The sequence below is a fragment of the Piliocolobus tephrosceles genome, chromosome 3 (genome assembly GCF_002776525.5).
Source record: "Piliocolobus tephrosceles isolate RC106 chromosome 3, ASM277652v3, whole genome shotgun sequence".
NCBI classification, from domain to species: domain Eukaryota; kingdom Metazoa; phylum Chordata; class Mammalia; order Primates; family Cercopithecidae; genus Piliocolobus; species Piliocolobus tephrosceles.
The window spans coordinates 15,205,938-15,228,983 of record NC_045436.1 but is presented as its reverse complement, the minus strand read 5'-3'; the positions used below and the strand labels follow the sequence as shown (position 1 = coordinate 15,228,983).

At 37.7% G+C, this 23,046-nt stretch overlaps 1 protein-coding gene across 1 annotated transcript in view; it reads right to left on the bottom strand.

Annotated features, from left to right (window-relative positions):
- HPGD (15-hydroxyprostaglandin dehydrogenase) overlaps positions 1 to 22,066 on the bottom strand; it is a 29,093-nt gene extending 7,027 nt beyond the window's left edge. Inside the window, exons 1-4 of the mRNA XM_023229327.2 lie at positions 21,628 to 22,066; positions 21,213 to 21,336; positions 17,681 to 17,787; positions 8,312 to 8,408 (exon numbers count right to left, since the gene is read on the bottom strand). Of these exons, the coding sequence (XP_023085095.1) occupies positions 8,312 to 8,408; positions 17,681 to 17,787; positions 21,213 to 21,336; positions 21,628 to 21,720 (421 nt within the window). The 5' untranslated portion in view covers positions 21,721 to 22,066. The remainder of the gene's footprint in view (positions 1 to 8,311; positions 8,409 to 17,680; positions 17,788 to 21,212; positions 21,337 to 21,627) is intronic.
- Between the last annotated feature and the right edge of the window lie 980 nt (positions 22,067 to 23,046).

The window sequence follows — 23,046 nt, the reverse complement described above, 5'->3', positions numbered from 1 at the left end:
AATACAATCCAACATTCAGTTCCTTGACATTTACTCAGAGCACTGAAAACATGCTTACACAAAAATCTGTGTGTGGATGCTTATAGCAGCTTTATTCATAATTGCCAAAACTTGGAAGCAATCTAGGTGCCCTTTAGTCGTTGAATGAACAAATAAACTGTCTTATATTCAGATGATGGAATAATATTCAACTCTGACAAAGGGTTATCAAGCCATAAAAAGATATGGAGGAAACCTAAATGCATATTACTAAGTGAAAGAAGCCAACCTGAAAAGGCTACATACTGTATGATTCTAACGATATGACATCTGGAAAAGGCAAAACTATGGAGACAGTTGAAAGATCAGTGGTTACCAGGAGCTTCTGGGAGGAAGGGATGAACAGGTGGAGAACAGGGTTTTTAGGGTAGTAAACCATTCTGTCTGATATGATAGTGGTGGATATATGTTATTATACCTTTGTCCAAACCTATAGACTATACAACATCAAGAGTAAACCAGATGAAACGCCTCAAATAATCACTTTATTGACTTATTTATCAGTTCATCCACATTGTACTTTTGAATGAAAATGTGCCACAATTCTGGTATAGTGTCCTAAGTTGGTTTGATTTCTGAACCTTGGCAAACTGGACTGTTTCTAATCCTAAATCAACAGGCTCTACAGAAGTAAATTCACGTAAGTACTATGTGTTTAGTTCCTTTTAAGTGCAAAGGATAATGAAGTAATATTTTAAATATACTCAATTGAAATGTGTAAAACCAATGGGAGGACCCCTGTTGCAGGGCGAAGGTGGAATTCTACTGGTTGAGTAGCCAGATACCAGTAAAATGACTATAGGACCAGTTGCTGTAATGAATATGGTTTTTTTTTTTTTTTAATCTTGCAAAATAATTCTTAAAATTAGGGAGCACATGGAAATATCTTGTCACAGTATTAAGGGATTTAAGAACAGCAACAACAATAAAACAAGGGATCGTGACCATGTGAGAACAGTCTCTGCTCTTAAAGACATGGCATTTTGTTTAACATTGTGAGAAATCCTGTCTTTGTGCTTAAAAATGGATACCTTATATTAAAATAGTTAAGAATAGTATTTTTCAGTACTTCTAATAGGCCCACCATTGTGAAGTTTATTTACAGAAATACAAAATGGCTCTTTTTAAAATATACTAAGTACAATTAGTAGCAGATTTATGTCTGTCATAACTGTAAAGTTACAGAAAAAAAAATCAGTAGAGGGAGAAATTCTACCCACAAAACAAAGAAATATTTTCTAAAACCACTCAGGATAATAACACTAAATGATTAGACTGATGAGATACTATACATAGCATTTAAAATACCTGAAAGCATTGAAAATATCTGAAAATTACATGTGGACGGATAGAACAAAGAAAGTCATTTAGAAAAATAAAATTTAAATTCCCTCTCTACATTAGTTCTTCTATTCTTCATAATCTTTCTACCCATATTTACAAAAGCCAATTTTAATCTCTTCATTTCACAGAAGGCAAAAAGCTCAAAAAGATTTTTTTTTTTTTTGCAAAAACAAAAATCTCCTCAGACAGGGCACTCATACTAAATCCACAAACATGATTTGCTTTTAACGAGAGAGAAACCATGTAAAATGGACTATATAAAAATGCTGAAAATTCAACTTAGGGAAATATATTGTGAATCTAAGGATGCTGACCCTCGTATGATAACCTGGAGTTCTGTTACTATGCTAAAAAAGCAGAAATCTAAAGCTGTCACATTTTCTTTACAACCACCACCAACAAAAAAATGTGTACCCGTCTGTTTCTTTTAACCACCACTTCTCCAACTTGAAGAAAAAAGGGAGAACTAGCGATAAATATTTATCTATGGTTCGTGCATACAGCTGACCAAAGTAACTGGTGAACTTCCTCATTTGTGATTTTCCACATAATGGAACACCTTATCTGATGGCTGGTTTTTTTTTTTTTTTTTTTCATTCTTATGGTTGTCATTAAGTCATGCTTTAGAGTGTGACACGACATTAAAAAGTGACACACGCGGCCGGGCACGGTGGCTCACGCCTGTAATCCCAGCACTTTGGGAGGCCAAGGTGGGTGGATCACAAGGTCAGGAGATCGAGACTATCCTGGCTAACATGGTGAAACCCTGTCTCTATTAAAAACACAAAAAAATTAGCCGGGCGTGGTGGCGGGCACCTGTAGTCCCAGTTACTCGGGAGGCTGAGGCAGGAGAATGGCATGAACCCGGGAGGCAGAGCTTGCAGTGACCCGAGATCACGCCACTACACTCCAGCCCGGGCGACACAGCGAGACTCTGCCTCAAAAAAAAAAAAAAAAAAAAAAAAAAAAAAGTGACACATGCTTTCATAAAACCACTGTATGTTCTATAACAAAAAATCTTCCCAGAAAGATATGTCTAATAGCAATTCCCAGTGATTCAGACAGCTGCTATTAGTGTTCAGTCATTGCCTAGGCTGTGGTCAGAGGAAACTGAGAGAAGCTCCCTTAGCAATTCAAAGAATATCCATCCCTATGCATCTAGTGGCTGGCTTCTTAAAATGTGGTTCAAGGAGCGGTATGACCGGGGAGCACGATTTCAGGACCCATCTCTGTCCTCCTGAAATCAGAATTTGCATCTGACAAAATCCCTAGACACATAAAGTCTAAGAAGCGCTGTTCTGGAAGACTATTCGTTTCTCAGTAGCCCTCTCATTCCTATGTTAAGAAACCCCGAATCTCTCATCTATCCTTCAAAATGCCTCATTTACAAATATTTGATCATTCCTATTGATTACTTCTAATATGTGTCTTTTTAACTATTTTAAGCCAAAAGAGAGCAAAATGGAACTCTGCAGACTGACATGGGCGAACTTTGCCAGCACTAAGCAGGAAGGGTGGCTCCCATACTCATGACAGCTGGCACCTGAGCACTTATGATTCACAGCACAGGAACCGTACATCCACTCTATGACACAGGCTAAAATGGAGCAAAATAAAATTGCTTTTATTACCACTGCTAATTCCCACACTTTTCAGGATCTGTTTGAGATTCATTGTTGAAGTATAAGTTGGAGATAAATTGATCTCTGTTGTAGAGACTTGTAAAAGTTAAATGTGGATGTCATAAAGCCAAAGGTTTACCACAATGCCTAGGGCTTGGCAATTGCTAAATATGTGTTATCACAAGAGCAGCAGTAGAGGATGGTACCATGCGATTTTCTTACTTTTGGCCTGGAGATAGAAGAAGACGATCAATGTTTTATTTCACCTGGAATTTCTGGATATTCTAGTCCATTCTTCAGGCTATTGGAGTCCCAAGGTCTTGCAACTTAAATATCATGCTTCTGGGTTTTTTGATTTTTTTTTTTTTTTTTGAGAGACAAGTTGGCAATATGTTGCCCAGACTGGAGTGCAGTAGCACAATGATAGCTCACTGCAGCTTTGAACTCCTGGGCTGAAGAAATCCTCCCACCTCAGCCTCCTGAGTAGCTAGGACCACTAGTGTGCACCACCACACCCAGCTAACTTTTAAAATGTTTTATAGAGATCAGGTCTCACTCTGTTGCCCATGCTGGTCTCTAACTCCTGGTCTCAAGTGATCCTCCAGCCTCGGCCTCCCAAAGCATTGTGATTATAGGTGTGAGCCATCACACCAGGCCCATGCTTCTGTTTAAATACTTTATGCCATGGAAATGACTAGGTTCTGTCATCTTGATAACAGACACTGATATACAGCTCCTGGGGTAGAAACTTTGCCTAGTTCCTTTAATATCTCCATTTCCCTTCTGCAAATGCTCAACATATGTTTGATTAACTCGAATTTTTTATTTAAGGTAGTAATTTTAGCACTTCTACCTTAACACAAACTATGAGCTAATTATATTATTATAGATAAAACTTACAGCACAAGTGGCTATGCCACTCGGTTGTTACTTAAGACATGCTGAAAATTTTCTATGATTTTAAAATATTTTCTGGAGACTCCAATGTTTTCAATTTTGAGTAAATAAGACCCTCATGGTGTCTCTCACAAAATGCTACTGAGTGACAGACAATGTCCCAAATGAACATCACAGCCTCACTAACTGAATATGTAGCAGGGTCGGTAGGTAAGCTCCTTTTCCTGTGACAATTACTTTTCCTTTCCCACAGTCTAAAGCAATTAAATACCTACGAAGTGCGCCTGTAATCCCAGCATTTTGGGAGGCAGAGGCAGGCGGATCATCTGAGGTCAGGAGTTTGAGACCAGCCTGACTAACATGGTGAAACCCCATTTCTACTAAACACACACACACACAAAATAGCCAGGCGTGGTGATGTGCGCCTGTAATCCCAGCTACTGGGGAGACTGAGAATTGCTTGAATCTGGGAGGTGGTGGTTTTAGTGAGCTGAGATCCCACCATTGCACTCCAGCCTTGGTGACAAGAGTGAAACTCTGTCACAAAACAAACAAAAAAACAAACAAATGGAGTGCATTTGACTCTTATGGGATATTTTGATGGAGCACAGCTCTTTGATTATCTGCATTAAACCAGACTTTGTTCTTCTATTGTTCCTTCCAACTTTGTTTTAATAGTTCAGGATGGATGCGGCAAAATTAGTGTCTGTTTGTGTATTATGTTTATAAATAAAAACTCGTATACAAAAGTCCATGTGGGTTAACAACACTCAGAACAACTCGTGGAACTCCAGACTGGAGCACACCCATCCCATAATCTGCCGAGGAATCATTGTCTACTTAACTGCTCCTGTTTATTAAACCTATTAATTGCATTTGATACTCTGTCTGCGTCAGTGGTCATTACTCATTAACTTCTCTACTCAAACCAGTGTGCCAACTTAAAGTTTTACTGTGACAGTGAAGGATTCTGCTGTACCCACGCCAGAGATCAGGAGGATAGGCCCTGTTGAGCTGAATACTGAATATTACCCACAGCCATTCCTTCAATAGAGTAAGCAGTATGGAGAAAAACAGGAAAAAAAATCTGTCAGGAAGCAAGGTTTGGAAAAACAGAGTAGTCAAATATTAGAAGTACTCTGATTACTCCTTCAAGATTATTTTGGTCCTCTCACCTCTTCCTACATGCTATGACTCAAGGGCATAAAATTGTTGATACCATTTCTGTGGGAATGATTTTGCCTTCTCCCATTATTACAATATCCTGAATTTTTATCAAACTAATTTCATTATGGGAAGAACTGCAGGCTCTCCGTTGGTGGATAAAATACAAGGCAATTCATTTTAAGACTCTGTGAGATGAAGGCATGTTAGTGGGAACCCTGGATGGGAAAGGAAGTAAACTGTCCACATTGACCAGCGGCAACGAGGAAACAGTATAAACACAAGAGGTGTGGAGGCGGGAATGACAAAGGGAGGGTGCCAAGGACAACTTCTGAAAATGGAGAGAGTAATAAGCCAAGCAGAGGGAACAATGATAAACTTCAGCTATTTAACCATTTTACATAGTGTTGCCTTGTACATGTGGAGGAAAATCAGAGGAAGAAGCAGTCTGTAATGCAGTATTATTCATTAAATTGTACCAGTGCCAGGAAAGTAATTTAAAACCAAAGCAATGTGACCACCGAATTTTTATCAAGTCATCATTTTATCTGCATAAATAGAGAAATGCCCACACATGATTGCAAATGTTGTATCTAACATAGGTAAGAAGAGGATTAACACGCAGGGGTCGGGGGCCGGTGGCAGTGAGCTAAAGCAAGCTCCTAGCCAACAAAGCAAAGTGGACATCAAATTGCAAGCCTTAAACCGCTCTGCTCAATGGCATGTTTTGACTTGTGACACTGGTAAGCTCCCCAAATATTTTTAGGACTTTACTGGAAGTGTCAAATGGAGCAAAAGCTTAAGATTTCACTGAAGGTTTAGTAATGCAGCCATGAGATTAGAGCTGTGCCCATGAAGCCTGAAGAGACGAGCAAACTGCAAGGGTTTATTCAAGTCAAACGATTTCAGTTGCTGTTACTTTTCTGTTAGGCTGAGATAAATACAGGTAGATTAACAAATAAACTCATAGATATGAGAGACAGACAGATAATCTAGTGGTTAAAATTCTAAGAAGACTTGTACAAGGCTATTTGCATGTGAATTCCAGCTCTGAGGCTTACTTGATGTGTAAGCTTAGGCAAGATACTTCATACTTCTCCTGCCTTAGTTTCTTCATTTTCAAAATGGAAATGAATAATTTTACCTCACAGGGTTGTTGTGAGGATTAAATGAGATAATGTACAGTGTTTAAAATGATAGCGGTTAAACAGTGCTCAATAAATGATATTATATATTTGAATATTTTAATCAGATAAAAGGCAGTAATACTACATTGTATTTCTTTATTCACGCTCTTTGGGGCAAGTAAGCACCCTCATATGGTACAGAATTTCTCCCAGATCGTCCTAAATTGATCCAACCCTGAGGCTTTCAGCCTTCCAAAGAATGAAATCAGTGCCTCTGGTGACATAAAGGCCAGGGGCTCCCTATATAATATTCATGGTACTCCAAGCTTTGCTGGCCCTCTTAGCTTTATAGAAACAATATACAGAATTATCAACCTTCATCACAGCCCCAGGTTTTTAAATAAACTTTTAAGAATATACTACGTATCTCTTTTTAATTCTCCAGTCACTTGTTTTTTTTCTTATGATTTTATTTCAAAATAATATAGATTTAGCTTTGCCAATTTATTTTTAGGGTTTCAGTCTCCCACAGCTTAACATTTGGCCCTTTCTGGAACACACATCCCTTTCAAATATTGCCCATGCTCTTTTAAAGTATCATTAGAATTAAATGTTATAAGTTATAAGTAGTTGTACTGTTAGGAAAAAGAATCTGATTACCCCCAAAAATGTACAGAAATAGATTCATAATAGCTTTAGGGACATGATTTTGACTTTAAGCAACCCAGAAAATGAGATGCTAGTTTATTTTTGAGAACTTCTAAAGGAGATTTCTAAATCTCCTCTGGTGGCAGCTTTACAGTGATATAAAATAATCATTCCTAGTGGGATGAGAAAAATGCTGAGAATCAGACAGTGGTTCAATCACAGGTACCTCCAAACCCAACTTCCCAAATCACTGGAGCTGGGATGCCAAGGTTGGGGTGGGGCGTGGGGCTGAAATTTCTATTCTGGAATCACCACATTGACTATCAAACAGATAGTTTTTAAAAGTCTGATTTTTTGGACATAGATGACTTAGATTTGCTGTCCATATCGACCAGACTTCTTAAACTTCACAACTTCACTTGAACTATTCAAGAATCATTGATGATTTTTTTCTTAAGAGTTTTCAAAAGTAAAGTCACTTGACTCAGTTGCTCCAAAAAGTCCAGAGCTTTAACGCTAGTATTGAGGGATAAGATATCAGCTGATACTAAATCATACTGCTCTGAAAATAATATAGTTTAGGATTGCATGCTGTGGAAAAGACGATTAGCTGCCCTCTGAAATCCATTCTTCTCTTAGGCACACAGCTAGACTGCATTTCCCAGACAGACTCGCTTTTAGTTAGGTGAAACACGAGCTCAAGTTCTATATTGAAATGTGAGCAGAAGGTCTGCCATTATTGGGCTGGGGTTTTTAAAAGAGTAGCCATGCCCGCTCCATGTTCTTTTTCTCTTTCTGCTCGACAAAAAAGAATCCAGCAGTTCTAGGGTAGGAGCTCCCTGCTGAAGACGGCAGAACTTCTGCCAGTCAGGTTTTCAAATGTCTGCATACAGAAGAGGTACCTGCAACAAGGATCTTGCCTTGGACTGATGTACGGGTAAGGAATATGCTTATACTATATGTAAGTTTGGCTTTATTTATTAGTTTAACATAACATTATATACACACACACATATACACACATATATCTGGCTTTATTTATTAGTTTAACATATCTTAACTATGATATGTGCCATATTTTAAAGTTACACAGTCTTACTAAAATCACATGGGAGCAGACATCTTAACTTCACTTTCATGCTTTTTACTTTGCCAAAGGTGCTTTCACGTGCATTATTGCTTAGGAGTCTCACAACAACCTATGAAAAACAGCAGCTCTAAAAAAAATTATAATTTTGTTTTCAAATATTACTCAGTAAGATAACTAGAAAAGCCACAAGTTAAATTAAGAGAAATAAACATATTTTTCAAACTTTTGATATTTTGCAATAGAAAATTCCATGGAACTACAAAAAACTCAGATTTTTAATTTCCAACTTGAGTTGATAATAAATATGCTTTCAAGATTTGTTTCAGTGGTCCAAATTACCAATAAGAAAATGTTACACTTAATGTAATAATTGCCCTTACCTGCTAAAGATGACATATTGATAATGATGCCGCCTTCACCTCCATTTTGCTTACTCATATAATCCAAACCAAGATAGGTTCCACTGATAACAGAAACCTAATCCAGGGGCATAAGTGAGAAAAGGAACATAGTCATTTCCTTCACCATATTTTCACACAGCAAAGTTTTTAAAGCTATTCCAGATACCTAGGGAGATGTTTGCAAATATTATCAATGAAAGGTTTTAAAAGAGCTTTATTTTTAAAGTTAGTCATTAAACCTGGATTCTTTTTGTTTGCCTAATCATTGTGGAGCTTGTCATATATCTGCAAAACTTCACTTAGTTGCCCAATATGAGATTTTACGCTACAGGTTGTATTCCAAAAATGTCTATTACCTTCACTCAACTCTCAACATCTTCAATAATTCCATATATTCTTTTTGTTTTCTAAATGTTGGACACAAAATTTATTTACCCTTCTTCTCTGCATATGGTTCTCATGTCTCAGTATTCCACACTTATCTACTCTGTTTAATTCTCTTGGATCTTGGAATATAGAATAGTGCTTACCCTTGATTTCCTAGAGATTTAATTTTCTCTCTTTTTCTTTCTAATAAAAATTCTATTTTGCTCCTGTATCTACCTCCTCTCCATACAATACAGAGGAAGGTGGTCTGCCCAAATGTAATGTAGACACTGATTAATTAATTTAATTCAGTCACGGAAATCCCATTCTCCTTGACAGTGGCTGGTTTCAGAACCAGCAAGTAACCCAGTTTTGGTCAGTGAGACCTGGAAGGCAATCAGCTAGAGATGGGAACAGGATGGATGCTACTGAGAAATTTTTTGTTGCTCTTAAAAAAAACAGAAGAAATGGTTACATTGCCTTCTCTATATGAATGTCATAACTTAAATGGACAACCCGTATTTCCTAGTATCCTAAAGATGAAACCGACATAAAGAATGGTCAGCGGGAGGGCTGACAGGACTCTGGGCCTTGATGATATCATTGGCCTGTAAGATCAAGCAATCCTGAACTCCGTGTTGTGTGAAATCACATAAATGTTTTATCCAGTTTTAGTGGTGATTTTCAGTTAGTGGGACATCTGGTCTTTAGTAATGTCTATCACTAAATTTTGTTAATCACTACTTACAGCTATCCTTTTGATAGTTTACTGTCTTGCCACTTATATCCAAGTGTAGGCACTTTTCCTGTTTTATTTTAATCACTACCAAAAAAAAAAAAAAAATAAACAAATAGAAAAAAAAAAAAAAAAAAGCCTGTGAGATCAAATTGATATTTCAGACCTTAGTTTTCCTTTTGGATTTAAGAATTCCTATCCCTTCCAGCTCAGACTTTTAAAAAAGGAAAATTCTTTTTTGACATCTTAATTCCTATTTTTTTCATGCTTTACAATACTGCAAAGAAAACGATACAATAGGTAACAAGTCTGAAACAGAGGTTACACACGAGTTTACCTTCTTTTTATCTTAAAAATTTCCTTTGAAGTTTTTTTTACAAGGATTCAGATATACTTCTCCTACCTAATAGTAGCTCTAGAACAAGAAAGGAAATCGGAGATTCTATTCACTTAAGCCATGTGTCAGTTTGATATTAAGTAGGCTTAGGGAGAATGAATAAAATCCCCACGTGACTTTTTTTAGAAAGGAAAAGCAAAACATTAATTGTTTATATAAGAAAAAGATGTAGATGGCTGAAATTACTGAAGCCAGTTAGATTCTGTTAGTTTCTGCAGAAGTCTCCAGCATGTCTGAACAAAACTTTTGTTCATGCGTATTGGTACTATGCTTTTATTCTCAGGTATTACAGCTTTGATGACACCCCACTGTTGTGTTTTCAACATGAACAAGATGAAGCCAGACAGAAAATTTGGGAATATTTAAGATTTATTTTTAAAAAGCAATATTTATCTTCAGGTCTTTGGTGGAGGAAGGCAAGGGATTATTTTTCTCATCCATTATCAGGTTAAGAACTGGGCAATTATTCAAATGAAAGAGTTCAAAGGATGAATCTACAAGACAGGGTCTAATGCTTTTGCTGTGTAGAGATGATATTTTTCACTTTTCCTCCTTTATTATAACAATGTATTCCTTATTCTAGACTATATATGCATGCGTGCGTGTGTGTGTGTGTCTGTATATTATATATGCTTCACCATGTTGGCCAGGCTGGTCTCGAACTCCTGACCTCAACTGATCCACCTACCTCGGCCTCCTAAAGTGCTGGGATTACAGGCATGAGCCACTGTGCCTGGCCAGAAAATGTAGATTCTGATGCTCTGGACGGGAAGTGTAATTTATTGAATGAATTCTATGCAGTGGCACTGTGCTGGATGTTCACATAAACTATGGTTTATTTAATTGTAACAGTCTTTAGAGATAGGCAGTTTTCCTTCCTCCCTGGGAAGTTCAATATGAGAGAAATTAAATAAAAGTTTATAAGTTATAGATTCAGGACTGGATTCTAATTTTGACTAATCCCAAAGAAACATATTTCCCAGTGCAAATCTTTAGTCAATAAGTGCATTTCGGAAAAAAAAAATGACTATCAATATTCATCTATTTTGTTTAAATCTTATTTGAACATATTGACCCACTTTTGCCTGGTGTTCCATTATTGGAATACTAAGCATGTGAGAATTCTTTATATCCTACTGCTCAAGGTCATCGTCAAGGTCTAATTTTTAACTCATGCAAAAATTCAAAATAGTGAACCTCTGGCATAAATGGGTTAAGGAATTCAACGTATATTAGTTAAATGTCAAAATTAGACTATAAGTTCCACATCAGTGGGCATGAACGTATTTAAGTTTATTGAAACTTCAGAAAGTTACAAGACTACATGACAGAATTACCGTTCCAATATTCAAAGTTAAGTTTCCCTCTGCCCAATTGCCAGCATGACTGTTGATAGTTTTGCAAAGACTCATTCTTTCCTGAACATTTCTTTTTTTTTTTATTTTATTTTGTTTTTCAATATGGAGTCTCACTCTGTCGCCCAGGCTGGAGTGCAGTGTCGCCATCTCGGCTCACTGCAAGCTCTGCCTCCCGGGTTCATGCCATTCTCCTGCCTTTGCCTCCCGAGTAGCTGGGACTACAGGCGCCTGCCACCACGCCCGGCTAATTTTTAGTATTTTTAGTAGAGACTGTGTTTCACCATGTTAGCTGGGATGGTCTTGATCTCCTGACCTCGTGATCTGCCCACCTCGGTCTCTGAAAGTGCTGGGATTACAGGCGTGAGCCACTGCACCCAGCCTCCTGAACATTTCTTCTGTGTTCTGAACAGCTATAAATAATGCTGCTGTTATTGACTTCAGACTAAGGAGGAAGTATAAAATAGCCTAATGCAAACAAAAGACTGGGAAAAGGTTTAGTGGGAAGAAGGAAGAGATCAGCAAAGTGAAAAATAAGGAGTAAATTTGATAACGAGTAAAAGTGGAAGGACAGATGATACTGTTTGGAAGAATTAATCTATGTGGAAAGCAATGTACTGAAACACAAAAGTGAATACTCTCATGTATGCAAAATATCATATACAGGTAATGGCAGTTGACCTAGTAACTATTAACTAACATCTATAAGGACATGAAACAATAGTTTTCTGCCTTGAAAGAACTTGTGGTTTACTAGCATGAATAGCATGAATTATGTATATATTAAAATAATTCTAATAAAATTAAAAAACTAGTAAGCCCTATGAGAATGGTATAAATATGTTGTACAGTATTTCAGAAGAGGGAGAGATATATGGTAAGGTCCTTCAAGAGGTTACTCGCCGACAGGGGCAGTAATACAGAAAAACATGCAAAAGAACAAACATGGAATTGTAGAAGACCCAAGGAGGCAAATTAAATCCAGAGCAGAGTTTCAAAAGAGGGTTATATAAACTACACACAAATATTGCATTACGATAACAGAGATAATCAAGTTGGAAGTAGAATGATTGGTCGGATTCTACTCTTGCAATGGGTTTAAGTAGGAGAGGAAGTAACATATTTTTAAGTAATACATTGGTAACAAAGTTTACATGATGTTTTCTCTATGTAAAGTTATGTCACCAGTTCCTGATGTTAAGCTAAAAAGTGGCCTATGTCAGCAGAGTCCCAAGAAAAATAAAGGCTGGATAAATTTCAATGGAGAAGGAACTAGGACTGTTATTTTTAACTAAAGGATCACAATAAAATTCCCCTGGTCTTCCAGAACTTCCAATTTGCCCACGATATTGGCACTTTCCAGCTCAGAGCAGGTATTCACACAGGCTACATTAAAGCAAACATGCCCGCCCTCTCAGCTGGATGAAGACGTTAGTGGAATTCTGTAACTTTGTAAAAATTGCCTCAATATTTCCATGTTTCTTTATGTTTACTGTAATCATTGCACACTGTTTCTGACAGCTGATTTCTCAGAGAAAAGACACAGCAAGTGTCCATTAGGAAGTCACTGAATATAGGAACTATATACTCTATTAATTTTATCTGTAAAAATATCTGTAGATATTACTAATGAAGCTATTACAAATATCAGTAGCAATGTTAAAGAGATAAACGTGTTGTGCAGGTTGTGCTTTTTCACTGGGATAGCCTGGTTCAAAGAAAATCTCATCATTTAATGTGGTTTTGGAAAGTGGCATGAGTCTATAATCTTAAAAATCCCTGCAGTTCCCAATTAGCTATATTTTCAAAGTGTTTGTTTTATCAGGCTACTAAAAGATGTAATGAAATAACACTTCTTCTTTTTTTTTTTTTTTTGAGACAGAGTCTCACTCTGTCACCCCGGCTGGAGTGCAGTGGCCGGATCTCAGCTCACTGCAAGCTCCGCCTCCCGGGTTCACGCCATTCTCCTGCCTCAGCCTCCCGAGTAGCTGGGACTACAGGCGCCCGCCACCTCGCCCGGCTAGTTTTTTGTATTTTTTAGTAGAGACGGGGTTTCACAGTGTTAGCCAGGATGGTCTGGATCTCCCGACCTTGTGATCTGCCCGTCTCGGCCTCCCAAAGTGCTGGGATTACAGGCTTGAGCCACCGCACCCGGCCGAAATAACAATTCTTAATAAGTCAGGGGTAACCTCCGAAGAGTAAATATAAAATGCACAGTTTTTTTTTTTTTTAAACCAGCCTAAGAAAATTAAAGCTATATAATGCATTTAGGTAAGAAACAGGAAAAGAATAAAAACAAAAAGAAAACAGTAAACATTAAAGTATAAATCAGAAGTTTAACTTTAAAAAAAATTTAAAAATCAATAAATTATAATAATTAGCAACTTATTCTCTGAATATTATATATTTATAATATATAGAGTCTAAACTCATAGAATTACTAAAAGAGGTAGGCAAACTGACATTTGCCATTTGAGATAAGAATGCCTCTGTTGAGAAATGAACAGATCAAGGACATAAAAGGAAGCCAAGATATAGATGACACCCAAACCAAATAAGAACATTATAAGAAAAGAAAATTAAGGATAATACAATTTCTAAGTACAGAAGCACAAATACTAAATTAGGAATTTTAAAAATTCAATGGTATATCAAACATTCATATACCATAATAATGTAAGATTTAGCCAAGAGATTTAAGTATGATTCACAGTCAGAATATCTCATTTCAATACATTTCTAGCCTAAAGCAGAAGAAGGTCACAGAACTGTCTCAACTCAGAAAAATCAGCTATCAGTTCTCTCCAAACACATGTATGTATATTTGCAATTAGAATCCCAAAAAGATTTTGAGGGAAACTTGACAGTTTCAAGTTATTTTCAAATATAATGAACCAGGTACACCGGAGAAAAAGTTTTAAAAGAACTGCAAAGAAGGTATTCATACTGTAAAATAGAATCTTCTTTCTTAATTAAAAGATTTCAGGTAAAATTCAACATCCTTTCATGTTAAAAATTCTCAACAACATAGGCATCGAAGTAGCATAAAGCGAACATCATACTGAGTGGGAAAAAGCTGGAAGCATTCCCCTTGAGAGCTGAAACAAGACAAGGATGCCAAGTCTCACCACTCACATTCAACATAGTACTGGAAATCCAAGCCAGAGCAACCTGGCAAGAGAAAGAAATAAGGGCATCTAAACAGGAAGAGAGGAAGTCAAGCTATCTTTGTTTGCAAACAATATGATTCTATACATAGAAAACACCATACTCTCTGCACAAAGGTTCCTAGAACTGATAAACAATTTAAGTTACATTTCAGGATACAAAACCAATGTACAAAAATGTGTAATGTTTCCAAACACCAATGATATCCAAGCTAAGAGGCAAATCAAGAATGCAATCCCATTTACAACAACCACAAAAAGAATAAAATACCTACGAATACAGCTAACCAGTGAGGTGAAAGATCTCTACAATGAGAATTGTAAAACACTACTGAAAGGAATCAGAGTCATTATTAAATGAAAAAACATTCCATGTTCATGGATAGGAAGAATCAATATTGTTAAAATGGCCATACTGCCCAAAGCAATTTACAGATTCAATGCTATTCCCACCAAACTACCATCATCATTTCCACAGAATTAAAAAAAAAAAATTCATATGGAATCCAAAGAGTCACAATAGTCAAAGCAATTCTAAGTAAAATGAACAAAGCTGGAGGCATCACACTACTCGACTTCAAACTATACAAGCCTACAGTAACCAAACAGCATGGTACTGGTGCAAAAACAGATATATAGACCAATGGAACAGAATGGAGAAGCCAGAAATAAAGTTGTATACCTACAGTCATCTGATCTTTGAAAAAATCAATAAAAACGAGCATGGGGAAAGGATGCACTATTCAATAAATGGTGCTGGAATAACCAGGTATCCATATGCAGAAGACTGAAACGGGACCCCTTCCTCACACCATTTTAAAAATCAACTGAAGATGAATTAAAGACTTATATATAAAACCTAAAACTATACAAATCCTAGAAGAAAACACAAAACACCCCATTCTGAACACATGCCATGGCAAAGATCTCATGATGAAGTCTCCAAAAGCAATTGCAATAAAACCAAAAATAGAGAGATAGGACCTAATTAAACTAAAGAGCTTCTGCACAGCAAAAGAAACTATCAAAGCAGTAAACAGATAACCTACAGAACTGGAGAAAATATTCGCAAATTATGGATCTGACAAAGTTCTAATATGCAGAATATATAAGGAACTTTAACAAATCAAGCAAAAACAAAACAACCCCATTAACAAAAGGGCAAAGGACATAAACAGACTTTTGTGACTGCTTCTCAGAAGAGGACAGACACATGGCCAACAAATATAAAAAAATGTGCTCAGTATCACTAATCATCAGAGAAATGCAAATCAGAACCACAATGAAATATAATTTCACAGCAGTCAGAATGGCTATCATTAAAAAGTAAAAAAATAAGTAAATAATGGATGCTGACTTGGCGAGGTTGCAGAGAAAAGAGAACACTTATATGCTGCTGGTAGGAAAGTAAAGACAGACACCACAGAAAGCATTTTGGAGCTTTTCTCGAAGAACTTAAAACAGAACTACCATTCAACTCAGCAACCCCATTACTGGGTATATACCCAAAGGAACGTAAATCATTCTACCAAAAAAGACACAGCACTCATATGGTCATCACAACACTATTCACAATAGCAAAGACAGAATCAACCTAGATGCCCATCAGTGGTGGACTGGATAAAGAAAATGGGTTCATATGCAACATGAAACACTATGCACCCATAAAAAAGGAAGTCATGTTGGTTGCAACAACATGGATGCAGCTGGAGGTTATTATCCTAAGCAAATTAATGCAGGAACAGAAAATCAAATACCTCATGTTCTCACTTACAAATAGGAACAAAACATTAAGCACATATGGATACAAAGTGGGGAAACAACAGTCACCAAGGTCTACTTGAGGATGACGGGTGGGAGAAGGGTGAGAGTGGGAAAGCTATCTGTGGGTTGCTATGACCACTATCTAGGTGATGAAATTATCTGTGCACCAAACCCCAGTGACACACAATTTACTTGGGTAACAAATCTTCACATGTACACCCTGAACCTAAAATAAAAGTTGAAAAAGGAAAACCAACAAAAATAATTTAAAAATTTTAAAAATTAAAAGAAAATTGTAATTTAGGTATCTTTCAAGTTTCGGGAGCAATTCTGTACTCTTCTCAAGGTAGGACTTACAGATTTAGCTCTTTTGTGGTGTAGTGTCATCCTCATTGCCTCTATCAAGTTATTATAGCAGCTAGGTAATTACTCATGGGCATTTCAATTTCAGTAAAAAATGTATTGACTAAGCACTATCTTCAAGATATTGTGTTGATTACTGAAGGAGAAACAAAGAAAAACACAACCCAGTTCTTGTTTTTATGGAGTTTATAATTTACTAGGAGGATATCATGAATTGGAGGCCACTCCCTGTACCTTTCTACACACACAGTGGCCAAATTGTACTCTACAATTACCTGCTTGTTAGATTGGTGAGAATGACCTCAGCAAGGGCAGGGTGACCCCAGGCACAGCCTACTTGACATTTTGTTTTAGTCAACGTTTGATTTTTACGAAACTCCAACATCTTAAGTCAAGGGCATTTATAGAAATGAGATACCCACAAACTCATGACTCAATGGATAAAATAGAAAATTTTATTTCTTAATTCTACCATTTTTAAGAGCTAAATAATTATTAAACATTGTGTAAATCATACACACACACGCACACACCACGAACTTTCAGGATAAAAAGTCCTACTAATTACAAAGTTCAGTTGTCACTTTAATTTTGTTTTTTGTTACATTCTGGCATTTAATTAAGATTATTTTTAAATAAATAAGTCAGCAGTTGACCAGCTTTTTCTGTAAAGGGCCAGACTGTAAATAGTTTAGTCATTGAACGCCACAGGATCTGTCGCAAATATTAAACTTTGCCCCTGTATCATGAAAATAGCCAATGACAATACTTAAATGAATGACTGTGGCTGTGTGGCAATAAAACTTTATAGACACTGAAAGTTGAATTTCATATAATCATATGATTCTTCTCTTGAATTTCTCAACCATTTAGAAACGTAAAAAGGTATTTTTAGCTTGCAGGTCATACCAAAGGAGTTGGCAGGCTATTTTGACCTGTGGGTCATAGTCTGCCAACTCCTGAGTTAAGCAATCAATTATATTTTATTCGTGCTTCTTTCTAATATTTTAAGACAGACTTACTTTCATAATTAAATGTCCTTTTTATCAAAGAAAATGCTTTTATCTAGCTTTCTGTAACTTCCCTTTTTCTATATTGTAGGTCATCGTTTTGTTTCTATGACTCCAAGAACTGTTTTTTCTTTATAAAAATCATGTTATTAAATAATTATAGACAAGAAACATAGCTGAGATAACTCACCAAATTGATTTGCAGAGTTTTTTCCCAGTTTTTCTCATTATTCACTCCAGCATTATTGACCAAAATGTCCAATCTTCCAAAGTGGTCTACAACTTTTCTAAAAGTGTCTAATTATAAAACAAGACATTACTGATACATTCTTATTTTCCATGTATACATTTAAATCATGTCCTATGCCATGAGAGGAATTTTAGTTTATTTATCCTCATACTGAAAATTATTAAACTCATGGGCTGACTGTAATTAATTCCTTGCTTCTCAACGTGTGGTTTGTGGACTAGAAGCATCAATCTGGCAGCTTGGTAAGAATGCAGAATTTTGCAGACACCACAGACCAACTGAATAAGAATCTTAACTTTAACATATTCATATATGATTTGTATGCATATTGAAGTTCTATAAGCAGTAACTTAATGGGGTAAATTTTAGAGAGCTGAGCTCAAATCCTAAGCTAAGAGCTCGCTGAAGTCAGTTAGGGCAAGCAACATCTCTTAGTCCCTGAGAAGTTACTGAAGCTCTGCAGCTTAGACTATGGTAAACATCTTTTTCTATAAACCACATTAAATTCATAAAGTGTTATGTTAATACAAGTATTCTTGTGTATTCAGATCTATTATGCATGTTTGGGGGAGTTTTTATATCTTAGCAAAAGTCTACTTTTCATTCAGTTGATTTTATTTGATTACTGAAACTTCAATGTTTACTATTTCCTTCTTCTTTCTCACTACTATTACTACTTCAGATTACTAGTTTGTATAAAACTATGTTCAAACAGGATAAAGTTGGCACGGATTCTGAGGCCTGAATGTCTTTCATTACATTGCCCAATCACTTGTCTATTGTTTCTCAAAGCAGTCTTTGACATAGTTCTAATTGATTTAAACTGTTTCCCTGAGCCTTTGATCATTCATTCTACTTCTATTATTTTATACTATGGATAAAAATTGTGGTTATTTTTCTATATGATAGAAATATATTCTCAGGTCTCTAGGCCAACATATGAAGTCCTTAAAAACAGTAGGTCAGCATAAGCTTAATTTTGACTGAAATAAATTCATATAATCATTACCAACCACCAGACATACTGGGAAGACATGGATTAATCAGTTCCCATACGGATAAATTACTATGCTAGTCATTTACTAAAAACATTTTCAAGATTTCCTAATATGCACCTTTTACACTCACTGCTTGGGAATGGAAGAACAAAAAAATACAATACAAACTGTTTACTTTTTCATGGAATTTTTTTTTTTTTTTTTTTTTTTGAGTCAGTCTTGCTCTGTCTCCCAGGCTGGAGTGCAGTGGTGTGATCTCGGCTCACTGCAAGCTCCGCCTCCTGGGTTCACGCCATTCTCCTGGCTCAGCCTCCCAAGTAGCTGGGACTACAGGCGCCCACCACCACGCCCGGCTAATTTTTAGTATTTTTAGTAGAGACGGGGTTTCCCCATGTTAGCCAGGATGGTCTCGATCTCCTGACCTCGTTATCCACCACCTCTGCCTCCGAAAGTGCTGGGATTACAAGCGTGAGCCACTGCACCTGGCCTTTTTCATAGAATTTTAAAACTGTTTTTTAAGATCTCAAATTGGGTCCAGAAAAGGTCCCCCAGTATTTTTTTTTTCTCTTCCATTCTGAGTATGTTCTAACTCTTCATAACGCCACAGAAACAACTTTCACGTTTTGGAAAATGAGGGTGTTAAATATGTATATCTAATTGCTGCTTTAATTTTCTTTCCTCTTTCTGTTCTCCACCATATTCCTTATACTCTGCCCTTCCCAATGTATAGTATACCATCCCGTTTTCTGACATCCCATTGAATTCCAGGCTTAAGCAACGCACGGTCTAGCTCTTGCTGACATTTACATGATGTGGTACTCTTTGTAATTTATCTAAACTCTCTTGGCTGCAATTTGTTCATTTGTGAAATAAGTTATGTCTAGATTATCTCCAAGAAACTTTTCACCTCGTATTTTTATAATTTCCATACTGTCTAAACAGTTCTAAAAGTTGTAGGCAACATTAAATCCTGAAATTGGAAAAATCAATGTCATGTTTTCTTTAGATGCAAACAAATGCTGATGTTCAGACAACATGTGGATTTCTCATGACCAACATGCCTTCCCGGGTCATTCATTATGTGTCTGAGTTTTTTTCCTCCTCCACAATCACTTATCCTTAAGGAATGTGTTTATAGCCAATATACTAATTTTAAATACTGGGAAAAAAACAATTAGTACAATTAGTAGTTAAATGTCATTTATGAAACTATGTAAATTGAGACAGAAGTGGCTTTCAGATTGTGTATACTGTTTCTTATTCCATCAGCATTAATATTGAGATCTGACCTGGCTCTATCCTTGATCCAAAATATCATGTACTATCAACATAATTGTCCTCTGGCACAATATGTTCCTCTTGTACTGTGTTTCCAAATCTGTTCTGCTTATGCTTGTCATCTGTGTTATAGGTCTTTACTAGCATTTTCAGATTGTAGTTATGTAATTTCCTTTACAATTTCTCTTAACTGTGGGTACACCACTTCCTTCTAACACATCAGTTCATTTTCCCTCTCTTACAGAATATTTTAAAATTTTAAAATAAATTTACACTTGATGTCCCTTTAAGAACAGGAGCACTGGAATAAGATTAGCAAAAGTTTTCGGACCCCTTGATTAAAAAGTGCCTAACAATTTCCTCAGTCTCTTTGAATAAAACTTTGTGAAATACAAATATATTACTTTTCTAGTTTTTCTCCAGAATTTTTGTTTCCTGTAAATTTATTGGGGCACTCTCAAGTTCTCCAGTAGATGTACAAAAAAAAAAAGAAAAAAACAGCTTTATAATCAAAGCTGTTTATTGTGTATGCCAATATTGTCCCTGATACTTCACAAGTAGATTGGTCTATTTTAAGTGAGTAGCCGGAAACAGGAAAGCATTGAGGAAAGGCTGATAGAGATGTTTCTACTACAATTCTAACATTGTATAGTTTATTATGATTACTACTATTATTATTTTAAAGTACTGTCTCATTGGGGAAAAAGCCAGAGAAAACATATGGTGAAAAGCATCTAGCACTTCTGTGATGATGTTCCTTGAACTTGTATTCCGATATGTTTAAAACAACCATACTGCCACATTTGATTGTCATTGGCCAGCTTTCTGGGAGAAGTTGTTTGTCAAGAGTGCCTTAGCCTACTTTAATTTTCCAAGTTTTGTCTGCAATTTCAGTCATTTAATAATTACTGCAGCAGCACTGTCTTTGAATACATAGAGGAATTTTGATTACATTAAGTGCTGCCAAATGACTACACTAAAAGGATTTCTTCAGCAGTCTTGCCTTTCTTTCGGTTTGACAGCAATTAGGCTGTCAGAAGGAAACCTATCAGTCCAAACTGTCTTTTGGAGCTTCAAGGTAGCTGCTCTGGAGGAGGCAGCCGAGGTTGCACCCAGGGACCCCTGGCCCTGCTGCCTTCAGGTTGTTGCTTGTTGAGAGCACGTTCCCAGTAGACAGATTGATTCCCCTGTCTTACCTCTCAGCTGTTGCTGGTCAGCCACATCGCACTGGATGAACAAAGTCTTCTGAGGTTCAAACTGCTCATCCAGGGCAGCTTTACACTGTACACCTGCTTCAAGATTCCAATCCACCAGCGCTACCTATAGACAAGAGGAGAGGAATTGCGGGCCTGCGCAGCTCACGAAACAGACGGACAAACAATAAACACACACGAGGCTCCCCTCCTGGACTTGAAATGTGGCAATTAGGTTCGGGTTCCCTCCCAGCCACTTTTGAGGTGCGCTCACAGCCTCAGCTTCAGCAAATTTTGGAAGTGGCAGCGTGGGCACGCGGGGCGCGGCCTCCCTGTCTCCGCCAGCGCACCTCGGGCGGCGGGGCGAGTCTCGGAGTGTGTGAGCAGAGAAATTTCCGCGGCTGGGCGCCGGGCTTACCTTGGCGCCCTTAAGCAGCAGCGCCTCTGCAAAGGCTCTGCCTATTCCCTGAGCCGCGCCGGTCACCAGCGCCACTTTGCCGTTCACGTGCATGATGCAGCCACTGCTGGGGCGGGCGGTGGGCGAGCTCCGCGTCTCCGCGCGGCCGCGGCTTTTATGTGCCCCCTGCGCGCGCGCGTGCAGCCCGGCGGGGCGCTCCCCTGCCAGTGGGCGGGGAGGAAACTGTCAAGCCAGCCCCCGCCGGGGAACCCACGACTGTGTCACCTGCCCCCTGAGCGCTCCGGAGAGCCAAGCTTCGCGATCTTTGCCTTCGGGACTCGCAGCCCTGCTCAAAGCCTACCCTCAGCCTCTGGCTCCGTGATTGGCAGACAGCTGACAGAAGAAAAGTTAAAAGGTTATTTCTGAAGAAGAGTTTCCTTCAGCGTCCTAAAGACCAACTGGATAGAAGGAGAGCGGAGCAGAGGCTTGGAAGCTTGGATTCCTCCTCCTGCACTCCTTCCCCGCCCGACTCGGGAACCAAACAAGCAAACAATAAAACAGACTTGTTGCTCTTTTGTCTCAAAGTTTTGTGTGAGTTCCCATGTCATAATCACTGGAATTGAGGGTGACGGGGAGCAGAAGTAAATAATACTGTTGTGTTTTTCTTAGTTACATTTTGGACAAATTTCTACACACACTAGAGATGAGAAGTGAACTCTGCTCTGTCCTGAAAACCTGGAATCATAACATTTCAAGGCTAGGACTAGAGTCTCCTTGGCGCTGTGTTTCTGATCAGTGTCAATTGTGTGTCATATTGAGATACCCCCACAAGAACTGCCATCATCAACAGGCCCTCCAGACCCGCTGGTAGCCTAGCAAATTGTTGGCTCAATGGAATGCTTACTTGTTGAAATATGCCAACTTTGGAAGCTCTGAGTCAAGTTTGGGACACAGGTTCCTTGCTCTCCAGGAACTCCAGGACTAGCTGTATGCGGACTTGCATTCAGCAAGGGCTATTCCACTGACCTTTTTCTCTTTTTCTCATGTTGTCAGAGGCAGGCTGCAATTTTAATTCTGTAAACGTAATTGATTGACTTTTTTTTTTTTTTTTAATCTTGAGACAAGATCTTGCTTTGCCTCCCTGGCTAGAATGCAGTGGCACAATCTCAGCTCACTGCAACCTAAATCTCCAGGGCTCAAGCGATCCTCCTACCCTGGACTCCCCAAGAATGCTGAGATTACAGGCATGTGCCACTGTGTCCAGCTGGCATTTATTTTCTTAAAGAAAAAAAATTTCTAAATACCTGGGGGAAATGGGAGTTGAGCAAAAGATTGAGACTAACAGCAGAATAAATCATTTTTATATCTTCTTTGCCTGTTTCCAAGGGAGACACTGGGAAAGGTAGGTTGGCTGGGCAGGGAAGGAGTGTATGAGGAGAC